General features: G+C 38.6%; 1 protein-coding gene across 1 annotated transcript in view; it reads left to right on the plus strand.

Moving 5' to 3' along the window:
- Window positions 1-5,810: 5,810 nt before the first annotated feature.
- The window catches only part of UBR1 (ubiquitin protein ligase E3 component n-recognin 1), a 64,706-nt gene continuing 47,464 nt past the window's right edge, over window positions 5,811-23,052 (plus strand). Inside the window, exons 1-8 of the mRNA XM_026709427.2 lie at window positions 5,811-6,071; window positions 13,652-13,908; window positions 15,463-15,541; window positions 16,428-16,538; window positions 17,902-18,032; window positions 20,346-20,487; window positions 22,390-22,452; window positions 22,739-22,862. Of these exons, the coding sequence (XP_026565212.2) occupies window positions 5,988-6,071; window positions 13,652-13,908; window positions 15,463-15,541; window positions 16,428-16,538; window positions 17,902-18,032; window positions 20,346-20,487; window positions 22,390-22,452; window positions 22,739-22,862 (991 nt within the window). The 5' untranslated portion in view covers window positions 5,811-5,987. The remainder of the gene's footprint in view (window positions 6,072-13,651; window positions 13,909-15,462; window positions 15,542-16,427; window positions 16,539-17,901; window positions 18,033-20,345; window positions 20,488-22,389; window positions 22,453-22,738; window positions 22,863-23,052) is intronic.

Below are 23,052 nucleotides of genomic sequence, written 5' to 3' on the forward strand. Positions count from 1 at the left end.
GAGAAGAATAATAGGAATATAGTCTTACTAAGTAATTTGACAGTGTTGTGAGAGTTACTTGTTACTTAGTCTTACTAAGTAATTTGACAGTGTTGTGAGAGTTACTTGCTTAGCAGAATGATGGCATTCTGGGGAAAAACTGTTCTTGTGTCTAGTTGTTCTGATGTGCAGTGCTCTATAGTTTTGAGGGTAGAAGTTGAAACAATTTATGTCCAGGATGTGAGGTGTCTGTAGATATTTTCACAGCCTCTTTTTGACTCATGCTATATACAGGTCCTCAGTGGAAGGCAGGTTGGTAGTAATTTGTTTTTTCTGCAGTTCAAATTATCCGTTGAAGTCTGTGTCTGTCTTGTTGGGTTGTAGAACCAAACCAGACAGTTATAGAGGTGCAGATGACAGACTCAGTAATTCCTCTGTAGAACTGAATCAGCAGCTCTTTGGGCAGTTTGAGTTTTCTGAGTTGATGCAGGAAAAACATTCTTTGTTGTGTGTTTTTTAATGACGTTTTTGATATTAGGTGTCCATTTTAAGTCCTGAGATATGATAGAACCAGTGGTGGAATGCTACCAGTTTGCCCGGTTCTATAGAGCCGGTAGCTCTGAAGAACAGCAGACACAGAACTGGTTCTGGGTTTGTTGCTGTTTGGCCCAACCATTTGCCCAGGCTCTTACCTGTCCTTTATTTCCTGCTTTTTCAACCTCAGCTGCTTTGCGCGACACAATTGAGATTGAAAAAGCAGGAAAAAAAGAGGCTTTTCAAATGCTGCACACCCACACGCAGCGCTTTTCAGCTGTCCGGGCAGCACAGCCTAAAGTTATTTTACATGCGCGTGCAGTGTAACCACCGAACTGGGAGTAATGCCGGTTGAATCCCATCCCTGGATAGAACCTAGAAACTTGAAGGTATCTACTGTTGATATTGTGTTGTCTAGTATTGTAATAGGTGGTAGTATGGGAGGGTTTCTCCTAAAGTCTACCACCATTTCTATGATTTCAAGTGTATTCAGTTCAAAATTGTTCTGGCTGCACCACAAGCTAGTTGTTCAACACCCCCCCCCACCCGGTCTGTATGCTGATTCATGGTCTCAAGTGAGACCAATTACTGTTGTGTCATCTGCAAACTTCAGTACTTTAACAGGGGGATCTTTTGAGATGCAATTGTTGGTATATAGTGAGAAGAGAAGTGGAGAGAGCACAACAGCCCTGGGGGGCGCTCCTGTGCTCATTGTACAGTTATCTGATGTGATTTTGCCTAGCTTCACCTGCTGCTTCTTGTCTGTTAGGAAGCTTATGATCCATTTACAAGTGTGGTACAGCTAGCTGGTTTATGATCCATTTACAAGGTACAGCTAGCTGGTTTAGTTTAGTTAGAAGCATGTCTGAAATGATGGTATTGAATGCTGAACTAAAGTCTATAAAGAGGACCCTTGCATAGGTCTTTGGAGATTCAAGATGTTGTAAGATGTAGTGTAGAGCCATATTAACAGCAAGAAATAATTATGTGTTTAGATGGTTCTCTTGCAAAAAGTTGTGCCTCACGTTGGGCACGTGATTTTGACCAGAAAAATAGCAGTTGCCTGAATTGATTGGAAAATGTTGAAGAGAGCACCCAGGCAGACAGACAGATTGACTGATCGACTCCTAGGTAGTTTTCTTCTAGATGGGAAATATTAAACTTTGTGTTGGATTATTCATTAATTTGGGATTAAGGAACAAAACATTGCTTGGAATTAAACTCTGTCTGCCTTAAGGCACCTTTGCAGGATAGGGAACATAATTATTTATGTGAACCTAAGTATTGTGGTTTGTAAACCTTGGATAAGTTTAGCAGGTCAGGTGAACCTTATCAGTTACAGAAAAGAAGAAAAAGGAAGAGTAATGAAAATTAAATGGGACTAGGCAGTTCAGGTATCTGTTGCTTTGGGACAGTGCTTTTGTCTTTCAATTTCTTACCTTTATTAATAGAATGTTATGAGTGTCCATACATTGTTTACAATCATCCTGTTTCTCATGAATTTATAATCTTACTTTTTCCATACTTTTCTTCAGAGAAGAAAAAAAGCTTAACTAATATGCATATGCTATTTTAGTTACTTTGTGTCATAGACTACTTTGTACTTATTTTAAAGTTTCATACCCAACCAGAAAGGCACTAAAGTTATAAAAAGAACAATAGAAATAAATCAAAATTATAAAAAGTACAGTAATAATCTGCTTTCAAGAAATAAACACTTACAACTGAAGAATAAAATAGAATAGAATAGAATAGAATAGAATAGGAATAGGAATAGGAATAAGAATAGAATAGAATAGAATAGAATAGAATAGAATAGAATAGAATAGAATAGAATTATTTATTGGCCAAGTGTGATTGGACATATAAGGAATTTGTGTTTGGTGCATATGCTCTCAATGTACGTAAAAAAGGTAGAATTAAACTGTCTTAAAAACAACTTCTAAAAACCTACAGTATGAGAGAAAGCATTTTGGACCTCTGGAAGTAACAAATTTCAATTTGTGAGGACCGCTGCAGAGAAGGCTAGTCTCCTTGTCCACATCCACTTCAAATAGAGAAAAACCACTTAACAGGTCCTTCTGGGATCAGCTGTAGCTTCTGGATCACCTCCCAAGACTGCCCCGCATAAAATGGTTTACAACAGGGGTGTCAAACTTGTCACATGATATTGCAGGACTTTCCCCCCACTTTGCTAAACCGGGTGGGGGCAGGGCCAGCACGTGATGCATCCGTCATCTGGCCTGTGGGCCGTGAGTTTGACACCTCTGCTTTACAGTAATTCTGCATGAGTTATTATTGAACTATCCTGGCTCAAGACAGCATAATTAACTTAGGCAAAGCTGAGCAAATATCCACCAGGCCAGTCTCCATTCACCTTTTAAACAGTTACCGTGAATCTAGGACAGTGGTGGGATTCAAATTTTTTTACTACCAGTTCTGTGGGCATGGCTTGGTGGGCATGGCAGGGGAAGGATACTGTAAAATCTCCAGTCAGAGGTTGTATTTGTGGTTCTCCGAACTACTCAAAATTTCCGCTACTGGTTCTCCAGAACTGGTCAGAACCTGCTGAATACCACCTCTGATCTAGGAGGATATCCAGGTTCTACACTAATTCCTTTGCAGGAAGCATTACCTAATTCAGAACAGCTAATGGAATCAATATTCCGGAACATTTAGTGATGCACAGCAAGTTAATCTTTATTGAATTAGTTTGATCTTATTTTGAACTGACAGCCTTAAGACATGGTTTATGCTTTCCAATCTCTGGCTTGACCTGTGACAAATGAGTGTACAGGTAGTTCTCAACTTAGAACATTCATTTAGTGATTGTTTGAAGTCTCAATGGCACTGGAAAAGTGACTTATGCCTGTTTTCACACTTACAACCATTGCAGCATCCCCACAGTTACCTAATCAACATTCAGATGTTTGGCAACTGACTCATATTTATGATGGTTTCAGTGTCCCCAGGAATCATGTGATCACCTTTTGTGACCTTCTGACAATCAAAGCCAGATTCATTTAACAATCATATCACTAACTCAACTGCAATGATTTACTTAACAACCGTGGCAAAAAAAACATTGTGAAAAGGGGCAATATTCAACAAATGTCTCACTTAGCAACAATATTTTGAGGCTCAACTGTGGTCATAAGTCAAGGACTAGCTATACTGCTATATTTATCCAACAGGCTCATGTAGATATCAAATAGAATGTTGGAAAACACTAAGCCTAAGATACTGAGCATTGGAAGATCTAAAATACTGTTTCCCCAAACTACATTAAAAATCCGAAAGGGACCAACTGCAATACAGGTAGTCCTCGACTTACGACCACAACGGAGCCCAAAATTTCTATTGCTAAGTGCAGCAGTTGTTAAGTGAGTTTTGCCCCATTTTACAACTTTTCTTGCCACAGTTGTTAAGTGGATCACTGCAGTTGTTAAATAAGTGCCATAGTTGTAAATTGAATTTGGCTTCCCCATTGACAATGTTTGTCAGAAGTTTGCAAATGGCAATCACATGACCCCAGGACACCGCAAGTGCCATAAATATGAACCAATTTTGATCACGTTATCATGGGGATGCTGCAATGATCTCAAATATGAAAAGTCGTCATTTCTTTCCCGTCATTGCAAAAAGTTCAGTAAGATACCATAGCTGAGGGTACTGAAAGTCATCAAGGTGGTTCCACTTCCCCCAGCCATGTCCAAACAAGGTCACCTACTCGGATGACCAATCATTTTATTGCCCCATGACTGGACATTAATATGCAGGGTTCATTTCTTCTAGGGCTCATACGAGGTAAGTTGAAGAAAGGGGAGATGTTATCAAAATCTCTAGGATCCTAGAGGGGCTTCTTCAAGAGCAGGTGTAGAACCGTCTCATTTAAAGTACCGTAGATGTCATTACTCCCTTATTCAGAGCCACTTTGACAACTTCACTGACTGAGCAAGCTGCATCCTGATTGGTTACTCAAAAGAACCAGTAGTGGTTTAGACCCAATAGCAGGGGTCCCCAAACTTGGCAACTTTAAGATTTGTGGATTTCAACTCCTTGTAGTCCACAAGTCTTAAAGTTGCCAGGTTTGGAGACCTCTGCCCAATAGCATAGGTCTAAGCCACAAGTCAGGTGGCAGAGTTCAAGTTGTATAGAGAACCCTTTTTCATTTTCTCTAGCAGAAGTTGAAAAGCCTCACTCAGTGTATTAGAATATGTCATGTGTCCACTTGCAAAAAAAAGCCTAAATAATCACTCAGCAAGGCAGTGGATGTTGCTGAAGTAGTGCTCAACAATTCAGGGCATTGGGTTTATGGCAGCTGCATTAATGTATGGGCTTCCTTCTATAAGAACCTTTCTAGCACTCTCTTGGAGTGCTAAACCTGAAAGTGCTATTTTGATTTGCACAAACTGGCTTTGAATCCAAGACCTGGCATGGGTTAACTCTAATGTTGTGTGTATATAACTTAGAGCAGGGGGCACTCAACACATACAAATATTCATTCTTTCTGTAAATGATACTTTTTCAACTGTCAGAAGTACAGTACTTTGCATTTTTTCAACCTTGCTCCATTCTGTAGGCATTCAGTCCACATTACAATCCTAACTTTCATTGTCTTCTTCGTTGACAATGGTGGCAATATATTTCTAAAAACAAAAAGTAATTTTTTTCCAGGATCAAATCAACAAGGAACTTCACTCTGGGGGATATGGAACATTAATCCTTCTTCCCTCATAGTACCACCTCGCTTTTTGCCTCTGAGCTACGAAGAGTGAAAAGGGTGAATACCTGTTTTTTCATGTTAGGGGGCAATTTTCATCAGAGAAATGGTGCTAGGTGGAAAGAAAGTGCGTGCATTACATGTGTGTGCAAGTCAATGGAAGAAGACTTTTATGAATATAAACGTTTATTTTGCAAACAGTCAGTCTACAAGCAAGAACTTCACATCTAAAGATCCTGCAGATAATTAGGTGTGTGGCAGAAGAGAAATGTGGACCCTCAAAAGACCAATACTGGCTAAAGAAAGGTTTGGAAATTCAGTTTTATCTTGCAAATCGATTTATTCTGTGCAGCAAATTTCAAAATCAAACACCATGTCTCACAGACAGAAGATATATCAGTTCTCTCCCGCTTCTGAAGAAATCTTCCCCTATAGCAGCAGTTGTTACGTCGTTCAGTGGAGGGGCTTCCCCAGCTGCCTTCTTAGACGCTTTACTCCATATTTGTTGGAGAAGCAGCCGCCGAGGTTTTCCGGTCAGCAAGCGACGCTCGACTCGGCAAGTGCTCTTTTGAGCATGCGCCAGAAAGCCGAGCATGCGCATTATTGCTGAGGAACCTCTTCTCTTGGGGTTTGGAGTCGGGCATCGGGTCAGGTCTTCCCGAGACCTGGTCTTTCCCAGGCCTTCCCACGCAGCTGATTTCCGGTTGGCCTGCGGTAGGACTCAAGCCTGCCGAGCCCCGCTTCTCCTAAGATGGCGGATGAAGGCGACGGCGCGGAAAGGATGGCTGGAACGGGCGGCGCGGCTGCCCCCGTGAACCCCTCGGAGCTGGCTGGGGTGAGATTCCGCTCCCGCCCGGGGGTTCATCCCTTGCGTTTGGTCGACAGCCGCGGCGACGTTGCCTTCCTTAAAGAGTCCAAGCAGCAGCTGTGCTAGATAAATGGACCCTAACCCAGAAATGCCCGAGCGCCCATGCTTTTATTAGCCCGCGTTGCTCTGCTCCTTATGTCTTGCTAGGAAGGGGGTCTTTCCCTAGTTCCCGCTTCTGTTGCCTGCGGTCCCCCCCACCCAAAAGGCTCATCTCTGGGTTTCTTCTTGTCAAATGGGACTGCACCGTTGCGCACTACACAGCGCCGTACATACATGCTCGGCAAAGCCCACTTAATTGACAGGATTTTGAGAAGGGTTTTCCTCTATAACTCCAGGAGAGTTAACATTACCGGAGTTGGATTCGGACAGATCCACTTTTGGAATATAAATAGTCGATCTGTACCTCGATAAGCATGCAACAAACATTTCCCGAAGTGTTCTGGCATCTGGGCTTTGTTCTCTTAATTCTTAACTTTTTGTCTCTTTTCTATTTCAATTATTAGTTGTTAGTTGTGATCTCTTTACTTTAAAATGTAATAGTTATTTTTTTAAAAAAAATATTGCTTAATGGGCAGTGCTCTTTTATTACCGTGTACAGTGCTCGTTTATTAGCACTGTACGCTCAGCAATATGTTTATAATAAACCAGTATGGAATGTTTTGCATCTTGAAGATTATTATCATAAAGTAGAGGAGGGGAGATTAGATGAAGCTAAAAAGCAAGTTTATTTTCTGCTGGAGTGGATTGTTGTCTAGGCCATAATATTTAAACATCAAAATATTACCCTCAATGCATTCCTCTTGGTATTTATATATATGTATGGTAGTGTTCTTAATCATAAATGACCCTTATATGAGCTTCAGTGACATTATTAATCAAACTTTATGGAAATATTTGTTAAAAATAATGTTTAGCAATTGTATATTTCTTTGTTTAGAGGAACTTGTGAAAATAGATTCATAAATAAAAACAAGGACTGGAATGGTAAAAGAAACGACAGGGACAATATAATAGGCATGCAATAGTTCAAAAGTATTTAATGTAAATAACTAAGAGCTTGAAGTAAAAGTGAAAGTGGGAACATCAGAGAAAATACCTAAAATTGATCTTTTGAGTAAATCAACAATTTTTAACAATGAATGTTAATTAAGTAAACAGGATTTCCAAGGCTCAACAATGGTTCACTTTTTGTAATCAAAACAAATTGCATTTCTTTCACTTTGGAAAAATAGCCAAACTTCAGCTGCAGTGAGATAGTGAATGCTGTGTCATGGATTTCAAATGGAGCCCAAAAGATACTAGTAGCTTAATAGTGCAGCTTAAGAATTTGAGAGATTTTGTGTAAATTATAGAGAACTTGAGAAGTAATTACTGCTTAGGTGATGTTTTGAAAGGAACTGTAGGTAACCAGGAATGATATTTGTCTGCTTGTTGACATTTAATAATTAACCATGTCAAAGCAGCTGTGTAACTGGAAAAGGAAAAGTGAGCAGACAGTTAATATGGGGAAACACACAATACATAGAAAGGAGACAAAAACATTAATGTCTCTTGCATCTGCAGTCCATATATGAAGGGAATAGTAAATACTGCAATGTTTAAAAGTTTGAATTTTGTTTGAATGAGATTTCTCACATATTTTTTAAACAAACATGGACGTTTCAGTATGTATGCAATATGTGATGAGAACCAGTTTGGTGTAGTGGTTAAGGTGCAAGTGTGGAAATTAAGAGACTAAGTTTTAATCCTGCCTTAGGCATGAAAGCTTGCTGGATAACTTTGGGACTTTGGGTCATTCTCTCTCAGTGCAATCCACCTCAAAGATGTATGCAAAAACCTTGAATGACCAAAGCCACTGAGTGGTGGAAGTCCATATCTATGGCCCATCTGCCAAAGATATGTCAAATGGAAGATTTGGAATGTAAAAGGAGTAAACAATATGAATTAATGAAGTTAAAAAGAAAAGTATGTAATTTAAAAAAGGGAAAGCATATAATACACGTGAATGAAAGTGATCTGATCTTGTAGAGTTGAGAAATATGTGCAGGGAAGTGAAATTTAATTATGGAAGGAAGGGCTAAATATATGTTAGAAATATAAACTGGTGTTAAGTAATTGTTATGGGTGTCTATTAAGTAGAAATCTATATTTGGTGATAGTTGCAAGAGAAGGCCATTGTATCAGTAGAAGCCAAAGAATACAATAGGAATGCTGACTGCTGGAGTATTTGCTTAGAAAAGATCCGTTTTTTTTAAATATGTGGTTTAAATATCTATTTATATGTATACATGGCATAGGAATGAGTATAATAACAATAGCACTTAAACTTATATACTGTTTCATGGTGGTTTACAGCCCTCTCTAAACGGTTTACAGAGTCAGCATATTGTCCCCAACAATCCGGGTCCTCATTTTACTGACCTTGGAAGGATAGAATTCTGAGTCAACCTTGAGCCAGTGAGGGTTGAACTCCTGGCAGTGAGCTGGATTAGCCTGTGATACTGCATTCTGAATTAAACCGCAATACTGCATTCTAACCACTGCATCACCACGGCTCCTAAGCTAGAAAGGATGGGGCTGCCTAGAGTCACCCAAAACAGCGAGATGGGCAGTATGTAGATTAATAAATAAGTAAATAAAGTAAACGATGGAATAGAAATATGATGAGAGGATATGACTGTGGAGAAGACCAATTTTTTGCAGAGCTAAGGGTGGGTCTTAGAAAAAAAGTAAAAGAATTTAGAGTGAAGGTAGAATGACTGCCAAAAGTGCTGTGTAGAAATATTAGAAGATAGATCAGAGGTCCCAAACTCATGAGGTGCCTATGGCCTTCCAGGTTATTTTCTGTGGCTTACATTTCCTTCACATAGGTAAAGCAACTGTTGAAAATGGGATAGCAGTTTGCCAGTCTCACCAGGCATGATTTAACCTTGCTTAGACTGATGAAAAACAGGTTCTCCTCTGGAGGGAAAAAACAGATGGGCAAGCTGTACTGCTGGCTCTACTTTTCCCCTTTTGCCTGCTCCCATCATCTTCACTACTGCAGCTCCTTACTACAATTTTAGAGTGAGAAGAAATGGCTCAGTGCCTATGGCCGTATGCTAAAGTGCTGTGAGAACTCAGGCTGTGCAGCCCATCCCTCAGGATGTTCCATTTAGATTTAGAGCTGTTCTTATCACCTTAAAACAAAGCAGTGAAAAACAATCAGGTTGTATTCAACTGGTTCGCACCTACTCGGGCGAACCGGTAGCTGTTATTTGGCGTGGGTCGCCAAACCGGTGGCGTTCCCAACCTGGTCACCTGGTCGCTCACTTGCAATCGCTCTCCTAGCTTTCCGTTCCCCACATCCTCTTTCTCCCTGGGGGAAAGGAAGACAGGCATGGATGCTGCAAGTATCGCTTTCCCCGTGTGAGTAAAGTGCCTGGAGTGAGAAAGAGTGCGGTCTGACAGAGGGGGTGGGGGTGAATCAAGCCTTGGAGCACTTTCTCTTTCTCTCTCTCTTTCTCTCTCTCTCTTTCTCTTTCTCTGTGTGCGTGTGTCTGTATGAGAGAGAGGGAGGGAAGGAGAGAGAGAGAGGGAGAGAGAGAAAGAAAAAGAAAGTGGAAGGGAGAGAAAGAAAAAAAATAGGAAGAGAGAGAGAGATAAAACTCTGTGCTATTATTTTTAATTGTTCCATTATTTATCATGTGTTAATATTTTACACTGTCCCTAGACCTAGAGTGATTTTTCTGCCTTTCTTTTGCCCAGGGCTACCACATTTTTTTCAGGGTTTACATGCATTCAATGTCAATAGTCCAGAGCATAAAATACGCATGTGTTTAACAAGAGTTGAAAGGGACCTTGGAGGTCTTCTAGTCCAACCCCCAGCTCAGGCAACAAAACTGAGGATGCCAAACTCTAAGTAGAAATCCTGGGAAAGGTGTCAGAATAATAATTAGAAGGGACCTTGGGGTGAACCCTATACCATTTCAGAGAAATGGCTGTCCAGTCTTGTCTTAAAAACTTCCAGTGATTGAGCACCCAGAATTTCTGGAGACAGGCAGTTCCATTGGTTAATTGTTCTCACTCACAGGAAGTTTCTTCTTAGTTTTAGGTTGCTTCTCTCTGTTCAGTTTCCATCCATTCCTTCTTGTTTGCATTCTGCTTCTTTGGAAAATACATTGTCCCCCTTTCTTTGTGGCAGCCCCTTAAAAGCCTGTTGCCTATCACACTCTTGAGTAAAGCATGTGAGCCATTTCCTTCTTTCAGTGGTCCCTGAAAGTACATCTATCGTATGCAGATAATAAAGTCAAACAAGGTGAACAACATTTTTACAGAACTATAGATAAGTTGAGGCTGGGTGACTAGGGATGGCTGGGAGGGGAGGGGCCAGGTGAGGCACCCCTTGAAATGAGTGAGATTGAGTTGGCCATGCCCACCCAGTCACATGACCATTAAGCCACACCCACCAAATAAGCCATGCTCGCAGAATAGGTAGTAAAAAAAATTGAATTCCACCACTGAAAACAATGGTGTTAATGGGAGCTCGTCAGAATTGCAATGGCACCTTGAATGCAAGTCTAAAGGTAAAAGTTCCCCTCGCACATACATGCTAGTTGTTTCTGGCTCTAGGGGGCAGTGCTCATCTCCATTACAAAGCTGAACAGCCAGCACTGTCCAAAAATGTCTCTGTGGTCATGTGGCTGGCATGACTAAACGACGAAGGCACACGGAACGCTGTTACCTTCCCACCAAAGTGATCCCTATTTTTCTACTTGAATTTTTACATGCTTTAGAACTGCTAGGTTGGCAGAAGCTGGGACAAGTAACGGGAGCTCACTCCGTTACTCGCTGCAAGGGATTCGAACCGCTGAACTGCTGACCTTTCTGATCCACAAGCTCAGTGTCTTAGCCACTGAGCCAACATGTCCCTTGAATGCAAGTGGTACAGTCATTCCTTGCCCTATCCACTCTGGCCCAGAGACTGGTGTTTTACCAGTGGAAAAACTCCATAATTTCTAAACAAAGTTGTTTTGGGTATATAGTGAGTGTGATGTTTTCCTTTTCTCTCTATCAATCACCCAGTTTTTAATTTTATATCTTTGGAGAAGTGCTTGAATTATCATTAGGAAAGGCAAATTGGCAATTAATAAGCAACTCTTAACTAAGCCCTTTTTTTGCAGCTTTTCTTAACATAGCTATCAAGGAAATTACCCAGAAATCTCTATTGTGTTGCATTTGATCAATGAAAACAAGGCCTTCCTGGTTCCCTGTTTGCCACCGTAAATAACTTTTTTATGTTTTATTAACTCATAACAGAATAACAGAGTTGGAAGGGACCTTGGAGGTCTTCCATTCCAGCCCCCTACTCAGGCAGGAAACCCTACACCAGCGGTAGCCAACTGGTGGGCAACGCCCCACTGGTGAGCCGTGATAAAATTTTGTTGGGCCGCAGAGAAATCTCACCCCCAGAGCAACCCCCAAGCAATTAATCCAGGCTGCGCAGAAACACAAGGCTGCGCCGCCCACATGGCCCGCGGGAATCCTCCCTGCCCACTTGCCTGCTAAATTGCTATTTTTCCTTTTTCCGACCATCATCTGTTCTGCTGTGCAGGAAAATTTAGATTAGCTAGGAAGCAGGAAATGGTTGGATTTCTTGCTTTCTACCTAGTCATTAGATCTTCAGCTCTGCTTTTAAGCACAGCCGAACTTCCCTTAGGACTGAAGGTTCTATTATTCAGCGCAGACTCATGGCAAGCAAATTTGAGAGACTGAACTAACCGATGGCAGATAGTTAGATCACTGAATGATTCTTTGAGCAACTCAATCTGCCCCTGCCTGCTTTGCCTGATTTTTGGTAAAAGTTGCTCTTTTTTTCAATAAAAAATTCAATATTTATAATATTTACATACAAGCCATGCCCAGCCAGTCACGACCACCAAGCCACACCCACAAATTAGGCCACGCCCACAGAACCGGTTAGTGATCGCTGGGATTTAAAACTATGAGTTTGGTGGCCTCTGAGGTCCAAAAGGTTGGTGACCCCTGCCCTATACCATTTCAGACAAATGGTTGTCCAATCTCTTCTTAAAACCTTCCAGTGGTTAGAAAATTCACAACTTCTGGAGGCAAGTTGTTCCGCTGATTAATTGTTATAAGTATCAGGAAATTTCTCCTTAGTTCTAGATTGGTTCTCTCCTTGATTAGTTTCCATTCATTGCTTCTTGTCCTGCCTATCATGATACATATATAAAATAAATGCAACAGAGTAATATTGTTACCAAAGTAATATTGCAAATATTTCATAAATATATCATTATTTATAAATTCAGTGCATAGGATTGTAACCCAATTGCTTATTCGTGCTACCAAAACAATTTATTGGTAAGAAATCCAAATTTTTTGCGAAGTTATCCAAGAAAGTGTCTTGGATCTTAACAAATGAAATGAGCAAGGATAGTGGAGGTGGAGATCAGATTAATTCAGAGCTCAGTTCTTCTGCCTAATGTTAAATTATAAGCTTAACTTGAAACCCTAAACCTCCTTGTATTCTGTTAATTACAACTTGAAAAGACCAGATGGCAATTGATTTTTTTCCCTGTATGACAGACTGTATTTATTTAATCAAATGTGAGCCTTCTTTCTGTTAAAAGTAATCTGAAATTGAATTAAATTTGCAGGAATAACAGCCTTTTCTAACAAAGTGACTCACAACTTATTAAAGAGAAAATACTATTTTTTTCCTGTAAATGCTGTAGAGTAGTTGTGCCTCCTTTCAGATGATTAGGTTCTAGAATTTTATGTTGTTATTCTACAACAATCACACTAAATGTTGATATTCTCCATTGTGGTGGAGATAGCATCCAGGATTGTGTTATCAGTTGTTGCTGCTGATTGGACTGAGTCTGTCAGATCTGTGAGGATACTTACCTATTGCTAAGGGTGCCCCAGAAATTGACTCAGTCAAGCATAGGATACCGTGTTGTTGAGCACTCTTCGAATTAACTGTTTTAAAAATAGGACAATCCAATCCTATCTATTTGACAGCAGGCTCCCAGACTACCATCGGAGCGGCTGTCAAAACTCCAATCGCTCGGGACTTTGGCCCGGAGTGAAGTGAATGGATGAGCTGAGGGCCGATTCCATTGAAGTAAGGAGAAGTTGGGACGGTGTGTCTGAGAACATCTCCACACCCTGGTTGGCTTGGCTTGGGAGGGCTATCGTGTGGTCTCAACGGCTGCCCAGAGCCTGTTTGTCCGTGGCGGCGTTTAAAAAGGGTGCGAAGGCAGTTGTCATCGGCAAGGGCATTTTAACATTTTTTTCTTTTTGGTTAATGAAAAGCACTGTCAATTGAAAAAGTGAAACTTTATTCTGCTTCACAGTAAATACTGATTTATTTAATACATGTATGTTTAATGGCATATTTCCTTCATTTTTGACTCAAAAGTTCCAAACATTTATAACTCCAAAACATGCATTTTCCCTATTTACATGTAATGTACATCATAATTTTTGATATGTGAAATACTGATGCTGAGGGAGTAAACACTGTGTTCTGCTTTTTGCAGTGGTGGGATGAGAAGCTTGATTTTCATGCTGCCTTGCTTCAACATTTGGCAAAAGTGGTTCCAAGCATATATTGTGATGAAATGGACCCTCAATCACAGAAAGAGGAGGAAATGGCCCAAAAAATGATTCTTTATCCTTTGGAGTGGCATTTATTTGGAGAAGATCCAGATACCTGTCTAGAAAAGCTAAGACAGATTGGTACCTCACAGCTATGTGGAAAAGTATTTAAAGGTGGAGAGACAACATATTCCTGCAGGTTTATAGCAATACTTTTACCTCTTAATGTTTCTTTGAATGATGTGATATAATATATAATTGTCAATACAGCTTTGGTGTTATGACTGTTTCTAAAATGCATTTATGGTCGTGTGTGGGTAGCAAAGTATTATGTAAGAAAGTAAGTTTTGTTACCAATGCAAAACAAACCATGTTCTAGAAGTTCTATTGAGCCATTTTGAATTTGTTGCAGTTTATCACTTGAAAACATGGCTCATTTTGGTTGTCTGAAATTTTGTTTGAAACAAAATATGGAAGGATGCAGAGTGATTTTAGGAGATGAGTAGAACGAGGCTGATTTGGGGCTCCCTTTCTCTCCCCTCCTTGACATGGCCTGTACACCAGCTTGAGAACTCCACAATATTCTCTGTGCTCTCCCTTCTCTCCCTCCCCTCCACAGCCACTTTTGATGTCCCGCTATATCCTACTGACCAATGTGCTCTTTGATATTTCCAGCACTTTCCCTTCCTCCCCTCGGCTACCAATAGTCTTACGCGACATATCCTACCAGTTTATCCACACCCTAATTTTCTTACAACCATCCTTTTCCTCCTTCTCCAGCCACTGCTGCTGGTTCTCACAGTGTCTATAGACACCTCGCTAAGGAAACCTATCAGCCTTAGGTTTTCACGCTTCATCTCCTCACCACCGATGTATTATGCAATGCATAAATGTAAGATCACTAAGGAAAAAAAAATCCTCTGGCAGGTTACACTATCAGGGGTACATTGTTAGAACAACAGAAGAAAAGGATTTAGATGTACTTACAGCAGATGACTACAAAACAAATAAACAGTGTGGCCAGGTAACTGAAGGCAAACAAAATTCTGGGATGCATCACTTGAGGAATCACCATCAGGAAAAAGGTTCTAATCCTGCTATATAGAACATGATCGAAACATTTCAATATGAAACCTTTAAAGGTGAGAATAAAGTTCTAGAAGGTAGTATTTCAGTGTTAAGCAAAAATTAAGAACACGTGAATATAACTTGAAACTGACCGGGAGGAGAGGGGTGGGAATTCAAAAGTAATGTTAAAAAGTATTACTTCACAGAAAGAGCAGTAGAAGATTGGAACCAATTTCAACAGAAATAATGAATCAGTTATTAGTAACAGAGTTTACACACGTGTCCATCATCTGACAAAAATAAAATAAAATAAATTAATTAGTTAAAAAGAAAACAAAGGTGCAGTTGATGGACCACTAGGTCTTTTTCTACTATCAGTTTTCTATCTTCCTGTTACTTCTCAGAAAAAAATCCATTTTATTTCATACCTGGAAAAAGATCTTGTTCTATGTTTAGATTAAAACATCTAAAACATGCATGATGCAGTTCAGGCACTGATCATGTTCAGAATGATTATGTTCAGAATGGCTTGTGCACAAATCATTTTACTCATGACTAATAATAAGCAGTTCTGGCTTATGTATGAATGCTTTGTTCAATTAACACTTCCAGAATTTGGAAGTTTGGTACATTTTTGAAAAATAAGTGCTTACTCTACAGCATCAATTTCTTATTTTTGTGGCAGGGATTGTGCAATTGATCCAACTTGTGTACTTTGCATGGATTGCTTCCAGAACAGTATTCATGTAAATCATCGTTACAAGGTAAAGAAATTTGTGCTTTGGCATGATATCTATTAATATAGTGTGCTAGAAGCATAAATGAGCATTTGTGAAAATTTGATTGTGTTTAAGTATTGAAAGTAAATAACAGTACATGAAAATCAATTTATGTTAAGTGGTAAAATACTGGATGGCCACATCAGTTCAGACAGCCAAAACTTACTAGGCAGAATAGAAAAGCTATTTAATTTCATAAACTTACTTTCAGGTTCTTTAGTTGAAAAAAGAACAAGAGGGTTACTTTATAATTATTAGCTGCATAAGTAATGGATAATCTCAGAAAGAAACCTCAAATTTCTGTACAGAATATCCAGGACCCCCATTTAGGGGCAATAAAAACAGATAACAGAGAGGGGAGTCTACTGTTGCTTAACAGAGAACAAAATTTAGGAAAGACCCACTCTAATGAGTCAGGCAGTTAACAGTTGTGGTAAGAGATTTGTACTTTTCAGACATGCAAGATTCTGTAAATGTAACCTTACAATAAAGTAGAGTTAGGTTATCTGATTGTGTTCCTTGTTTACTTTTTAATTGGTTAATATCAATCTTGCAGATCTGAAAGTACAAATCTCCAGCTATCACTTTTAACAGCCTGGTTCATTAGAGTGGGCCTTTTCTAAGTTTCTTTCTCTGACCATTAAGCAGGCTCCTGCCTTTGGTTTCCTAGACCGCATCTCATCCTCTCATTCCTCCAGGTCATTTTTACATAACCATTACAAGAGGAGAACCCAGATAAATTTGGGTATAGTTGTTATTCGTGTAATGTAGCATTGCTGTGATATATGCCGTGCCATTGTTCTGTGTTACGTACAAAATGAATTAATGGTTCTGGACTTCCCATTGTGTCCTCTGTTCTTAATTGTTTTAGATGAATACTTCCACTGGAGGAGGATTCTGTGACTGTGGAGATACAGAAGCATGGAAGACTGGACCAGTGTGTACAAAACATGAGCCTGAAGGAGGAGAAAATGCTGAAGAGGTATTTCTTTGTAATAAATTGAAAAGCAAATATTATTGTACAAAGAATAATTTCTAATTATATACTAGTTGCTTGGGCATGCTCACAAAATGTTTGGAATATCTTTGTATCATAACCCTCGATGTTTGTGTTCCATTCTAATATGTAAATTTCCACAGACTTCTTCTGAGTTTATAATTTCATAAAGATGGACCCTCAAAAGCTATTTATCACAATTTCAACAAGATTTTTTTGAACAAGACCGTAAGATCATAAAGAATCCCCACTTGTTCTTCTCTTGATTGAAAACAATGTTGAACTTGCACTGGCTAATCAGATATTGAAAGAATGCCATGATTCCAATGTAGCCATGATATCCTTAGCTCTCCTAAGGTGGTCCTCTTCTGAATAAAAAAACTACCATCCCAGACTGGCTTAATCAGAGAGACTGGTAGGTTATGCTTATACGGATTGTTCTCATTTAATATCCACTCATTCAGTGATTGTTCTAAGTTACCATAATGCTGAGCAAGGGATATTCATGACAGGTCCTCATAGTTGTGACTGTCACAGTGTCCCTGTGTTCACATGACTATGATTTGGGTGGCTGACTAATGATTATGACATCACAGCATTCCATGATCATGTGATTGCTATTTACAACCTTCACTGCTGACGTCCAATGAACAAAGTCAGTGGGGAAGCCATTAGTAGATCACAAATGGCAGTTAAGTGACTGGGATGCTGTGACCATATGGGATTTTCCTAAGAATGGTAACCAGGACTACTAGAATGCCCATTTAGGTTGCAGAGTCATGTGACATTGCATCTTACAATCTAATCGCTGGTCCTAATTACTATCAATAAGAGGGGGACTTTCTATATATCATTTATATCTTTTAAAGGAAGATAAATAGATCATGGAAAGCTGCTTCATAGAGAGTTAAGAGTTAAGACATTGTTAACAGCTGTTCTAGATTTCAGTTTGAATTTTTCAACGTTTTTTTGGATCCAGTTTAGTGTAATGGTTAAGGCATCAGGTTAGAAACCAAGAGATTGGGAATTCTAATCCTGCCTTAGTCACATAGTCAGCTGGATGACCTTAGGCTGGTTTCTTTCTCCTAACCCTAGAAAGGAAGCAACGGCAAATCTCTTCTGAAAAACTTGGCCAGGAAAACTGCAGGACTAATTGTGGCAGTCACCAGATATCAGTTGGTACAAGCCCCCTCCCGCAAACCAAGAGAGAGAATGAAAGATATTTCTTATGGAACAATTGCTACTATACTTCTTTCACTAGTCAGCAATGAAAGAGTCTGCAAAGTACTCATGCTTGCTGATTAACTGTACTGTGGAACTAACATGGGTAATTATTATTTTTTTGCAGAATTTGGAATGCCAGTTGAATGAAGAGGTAATAGCACAAGCAAGGAAAATCTTCCCTTCAGTTATAAAATACATTGTTGATATGACTGTTTGGGAAGAGGAAAAAGAGCTGTCTTCAGAGCTTATGGTGAAGTAAGTAATTTGTTAGAGTTGGCTTCTAAGTGTCTTGCTTGTTTCCATTCCAAGATTGTTTATAATAAAGTAACAAACAGTGAAGATAATGCATCATCCAATTAGGATTAGGCAAGAACTTTGAATAATTTAGCAAGGAAAAGCAAATGAAGAGTAGGAGTGGAGAATTATATAGAATCACCCAGATAGTTTATGTATCTTGAAATTCTCACCCTACAAGTAAAATGATTTCCTGTCTTCATACTCTTAACAGATTAGCCTAGCAGATAATGGGGGGTTTTCTTGCAACTGTTAAGAAAGGTCTTTCTATACTTAGGGTTTCTTACTAGTATAGAGATTGTTTGACTTTGAAAGACAGTGCTAGTTGTTACAAAGAAAACCTGGGGCTTCTGTCCTTTAATTCTCCCTTCCCCCCCCAGAGTTAGCCATCCTTCTCATTGTGTTAGATTTATGATTTACCAACAAAGAAATAAAGGGAGACTAGTATAGATCTATTTCAAGCTATTTAGCTCTCATCACCTAGCCATACCCTTCTGGGATTTGAACCTAGGCTGCTTGCATATTAGGTAGATGTATTAACCTCTAAGCCACAGGTTCTCCTCACTTTGTCAGCTATACCAGGGGAGAGATCCAGTTTTTTCTCCGATGGGACTGGTCTACCAGGGATAGGGTTAAGATTCTTTTGTAGAGCCGATTGAAAAATATTTTGCAGTTCATCCTCTTTGTTTTATTATTATATTTCCCTTTTTAAAATTTCAGAGAAGTTCTTTCGACATCTAATAAAGTAACCTTTTCCAAAGCATTCTCTTGGCCTGTCATTTAAAATTCCACTTTTGGTACTTTATTTGTCTTAGATAATTTAGATTCCCCCCCTCCCATATGTGTCATTCCTTCATTAACACCTTTTGGACACTCTATCCATAGAAGCAGACGTTATTATCGATAGTGTTGATATTGCAGTCAGTAATTTCTGGCTCCATTCTTCAAAGGCCTTTAATATTTTCGATGTTACAATGTTTTGTGTCATTTTATAAGTCTTAGTATTAACTGATGTCAAAAATTGGCTTATATTTTATTCTGCTTAGAATCTTGAGTTTTTTTGTGTGTCCAATTTCCAAAACCATAAAGTAACTTATCTTAATTAAGACTTGCAATAACCAGGATAGCCAAAATAAATCCGTTTCCTACAAGAAACTATATATTTTTATAGATAATTCCAAAATCTTACAATAAAAGTCAATATTCCCAATTTGTCTGGACCCTTAATCTATTTGTAACTTTCTTAGATCAAAAACTTATTTAGCTTTTTGCTATTTATTTCAATGTTTTAAAGTTCTTAAACTTGTCATTAATTGACAAGCTATTATTTTGTTCAGAGTTGAAGTTGAAAATAACACTAACCCAATGTGTCTTTATTGTTCTGAAGGTCTCTTAATAGCTTTAATATGATTAGGGTTCAGCAATTCCAAAAGTGATTAGAAGCCAAGATTTACAAACTTAGTATCCTTTCAAAGGCTGCATGGCTGATTCCTTTGTCTCCTGGTGCTCAAACCCACATAAAATAATGTCTTTATGAAGAGCAGCCAGCTAGAGCACATGTGAATGATCTTTCATCATCTCCTGGTTCCTTGGTCTTCACAGTTCTGCTTTCCAGGAGATGTCCAGTTTCCCATGCTTCTCCTAGAAGTCAACATTCTCTGATTTTTATACACTTGCTTATCACATTGTCATAAACTTGGAAAATTCTCAGCCAGGGGAGGGGGAGGGATCAAGAGTGGAACTAGCCTTGAGTTTTTGTGCAGCCACAATAGGCTTAACCTCCTCTAAGTTCCATGGAACCTTATCTGTTTGTTCCCAAGGGAAGGCAAGCAGTCTGGGGAGAATCCTGTATTATCGATAGAATGTAATAAAGTACTCAACTTCAATCTTTCAGATGTGGATCTAGTTGCTTGCGCCTGACATAAACTGAATCAGCCATTAGACCAAGAGAGAGGGGGAAAGGAGGGAGAGTAATAATAAAACTAATTCAATTCAAGTTGTTGAAAGGGATGTTTTCCACATGGCATAGATCAGGGTGCTAACTAAGAAGGAACTGCCTATATAATGCTGAATAACTGAATCAAGGACTCTTTAATATAATTGGGAATGTTTTTGAAAGCAAGTATTGATAATAATAATGAATTTCTTAGTTTAACTATTTTTACTACACGTTTATTTGTAGCTTGTGCTATTCCCGTGGCCAGCTTTAATTTGGAAGTTATTTCAGTTTTTCTCATGGGTCATCAGTCATCTTTTGGGTTTTGTTTTTTATAGTACAGAGAAGCCAGACAAACACTATTGTGTCCTTTTCAATGATGAGCATCATTCTTATGATCATGTTATCTACAGTCTACAAAGAACTCTTGGGTGTGACCTTGCAGAAGCCCAGATATATACTACTGCTATAGATAAAGAGGTTAGTAATATACATAATTTCTGAAACAAGCGTGTGTATTCCAGTTATTATGCTGCTGTGGTATCCAGCCTGACAATAGGGAGAAATGGAAGAAGGACATTGTCATTTTTTTAAATAAATGCTGAGATTGTTTTGCTTTTTGAAAAGCATGGCTGCATAGTTCTCTTTTGCACAGATTGGTGTAACGTACTTGCAGTGTTCATTATTTGATTCTGAGTTGTCATTATAATCAATATCTTAGATTAGATTGAATTCTCAAGATAAATTTTGTTATAGAGTGACAATTTTCAGAACAATGGGTTTTCTTTTAAGTCAATTAACATTTTAATAATTATTGCTCTAGCAAAATTAATCTAGAAATTTAGTGAATGAACAGGGCTGGTAACTTTTTTGTTCCCATACTAAATTCCTTTCTCATTGTATTTTAAGGCAAAATATGAATTTATATTTTAAGAAGAAATTATTTTGTCAGGATTGACTTTTTTTCTGGAAATTCTAACATTTAGAATCACAAGAGCCACTGTGGCATAGTGGTTAGAATGCAGTGCTGCAGGCTACTCCTGCTGCCGTCTGCCTACAATTTGGCAGTTTGAATCTCACCAGGCTCAAGGTTGGCTCAGCCTTCCATCCTTCCGAGGTCGGTAAAATGAGGACCCAGATTGTTGGGAGCAATATGCTGACTCTGTAAACCACTTAGGCTGTAAAGCACTGTGAAGCAGAATATAAGTCTAAGTGCTATTGCTGTTTGTGCCAGCATGCATTTTAAATCTGGCCTTTTTGAAATATTTAAGGAATTGATTTCTGAAGAATCTTTTCATATTTACAGTTCAAATCTAAATCTTTTTTCTTGTTATATTGTTCCCACCATTCAGATATGGTATCAGAGGAAGATATTCTTTTTAGCAACGGGTCACAGTTTTAGAATGTGAGAAGCTCTTTTTTTCTACGTTTTAAGGTTTTGTAATTCTAGGCAAAGATCTTTATATTCTTTGAAGCCTCTTAAAGATTTTTTCATTTGTAGCTTTGTCTTTCTGTATATTGATCCATCCATCTTCCAGGAAGTGCTTTGGATGATCTATTTTCATATAAGGATTAACAAGATAAATAGTTTGCTGTTTCTTCTCAGAAGTGCCCTGTGGGTGGTACATTTTTCATGGTATTTGGGGTAAAGATTCAAAGACTGGGATTGTCTGCAGATGGGTTTATGTGCAAGTATATAGGGTAGTGCAAAATTCACTGATTCAGCAATGGAATGGCAGTGAACTATGCCTTACCTCTTTCAGACCATACCATTATGGGGATTGTTTGCTGTTAGTAGACATAAATTTTGCAAACTTTAGAATGGAATAATCCTGAAAAGGAACAGAAGAATTAATGGACCATGAACTAAGAATATTTTTAAAACCCTGTGAACATCCAGGTCATATGCTAATTTCTGACAGTGAATTTATTCCTTTAAAAGAGCTACATGATGGCATTATCTCTGTAATAATGTAAATGTTTTTTGCAGTGGTGAGATTCAAATGTTTTTACTACTGGTTCTGTGGCCGTGGCTTGGTGGGCATGGCAGGGGAAGGATACTGTAAAATCTCCAGTCAGAGGTAGTATTTGCCGGTTCTCCAAACTAGTCAAAATGTCCGCTACCGGTTCTCCAGAAGTGGTGAAAACCTGCTGAATACCACCTCTGGTTTTTGTCAGTTTTAAAAGTCATAGATGTTGATATATATCTAACAAAAGCTAATTCAAATTTAAATACAATACAAAATGACTGAATATTTGTACCACTTCCATTTAAATCGGCCTGAAAGCATCTTTTCCATTTTGATCTTGCCTTTTGTTGTACACACTATGATAACATTGTTCTGTCTATCTCTATTTTATTTTATTTTTTAAAAAATAAAGGGTCGGAAGGCTGTTAAGAAGGGGTCATATGTTGTTTGTCAGGAAGCAAAAGAAGAGATTAAGGTAACAATAGAAATTTTAAAATATGTATACTATTCTGTACATTTTATTTTTTTGAAATTTTTTTTATTGATTTTTAAAAACAAACATAAACAAACAACACATAAAACATAAAAACATAAAACATCTTTTCTGAAAGCAGCTTGATCCCGGATTCTGTACATTTATGAAGACAAATTTATAAATATGATTTTCCTTGATTTTAACCCCACATTTTTGTTTTATCATCTTTGATTCATAGAATGCTTGTTGTATTCTCATTCAAATTTTAAATATTCTTATTTTCTAGAAACATTCAAATAATGTTTCCCAAGGTCCCCTTAATGTGATGGTTCTTCATGCAGATGTAATGGCTCATCAGAAATTTGCTTTGCGTCTTGGTTCTTGGTTAAACAAACTTATGAGCTATTCAAGTAAGTACCCTATAGTATTTTGTTTTGTGCATAGATTGCAAAATACTGAACAACTGCCTTGTTTTTGCAAGTATTTTCCTTGTTTGTAAAATTGGTAAAAATGATTGCGTTCTTCTGTGAAAAACTATTTTCCTGCCAATGCTAGACCACCATCCCTTAAACGGTGGTGCAGAACTTCTGACTTGAGGGC

Source organism: Pseudonaja textilis, chromosome 1, assembly GCF_049901715.1.
Source record: "Pseudonaja textilis isolate UNSWEBS1 chromosome 1, rPseTex1.2, whole genome shotgun sequence".
Lineage (NCBI taxonomy): Eukaryota > Metazoa > Chordata > Lepidosauria > Squamata > Elapidae > Pseudonaja > Pseudonaja textilis.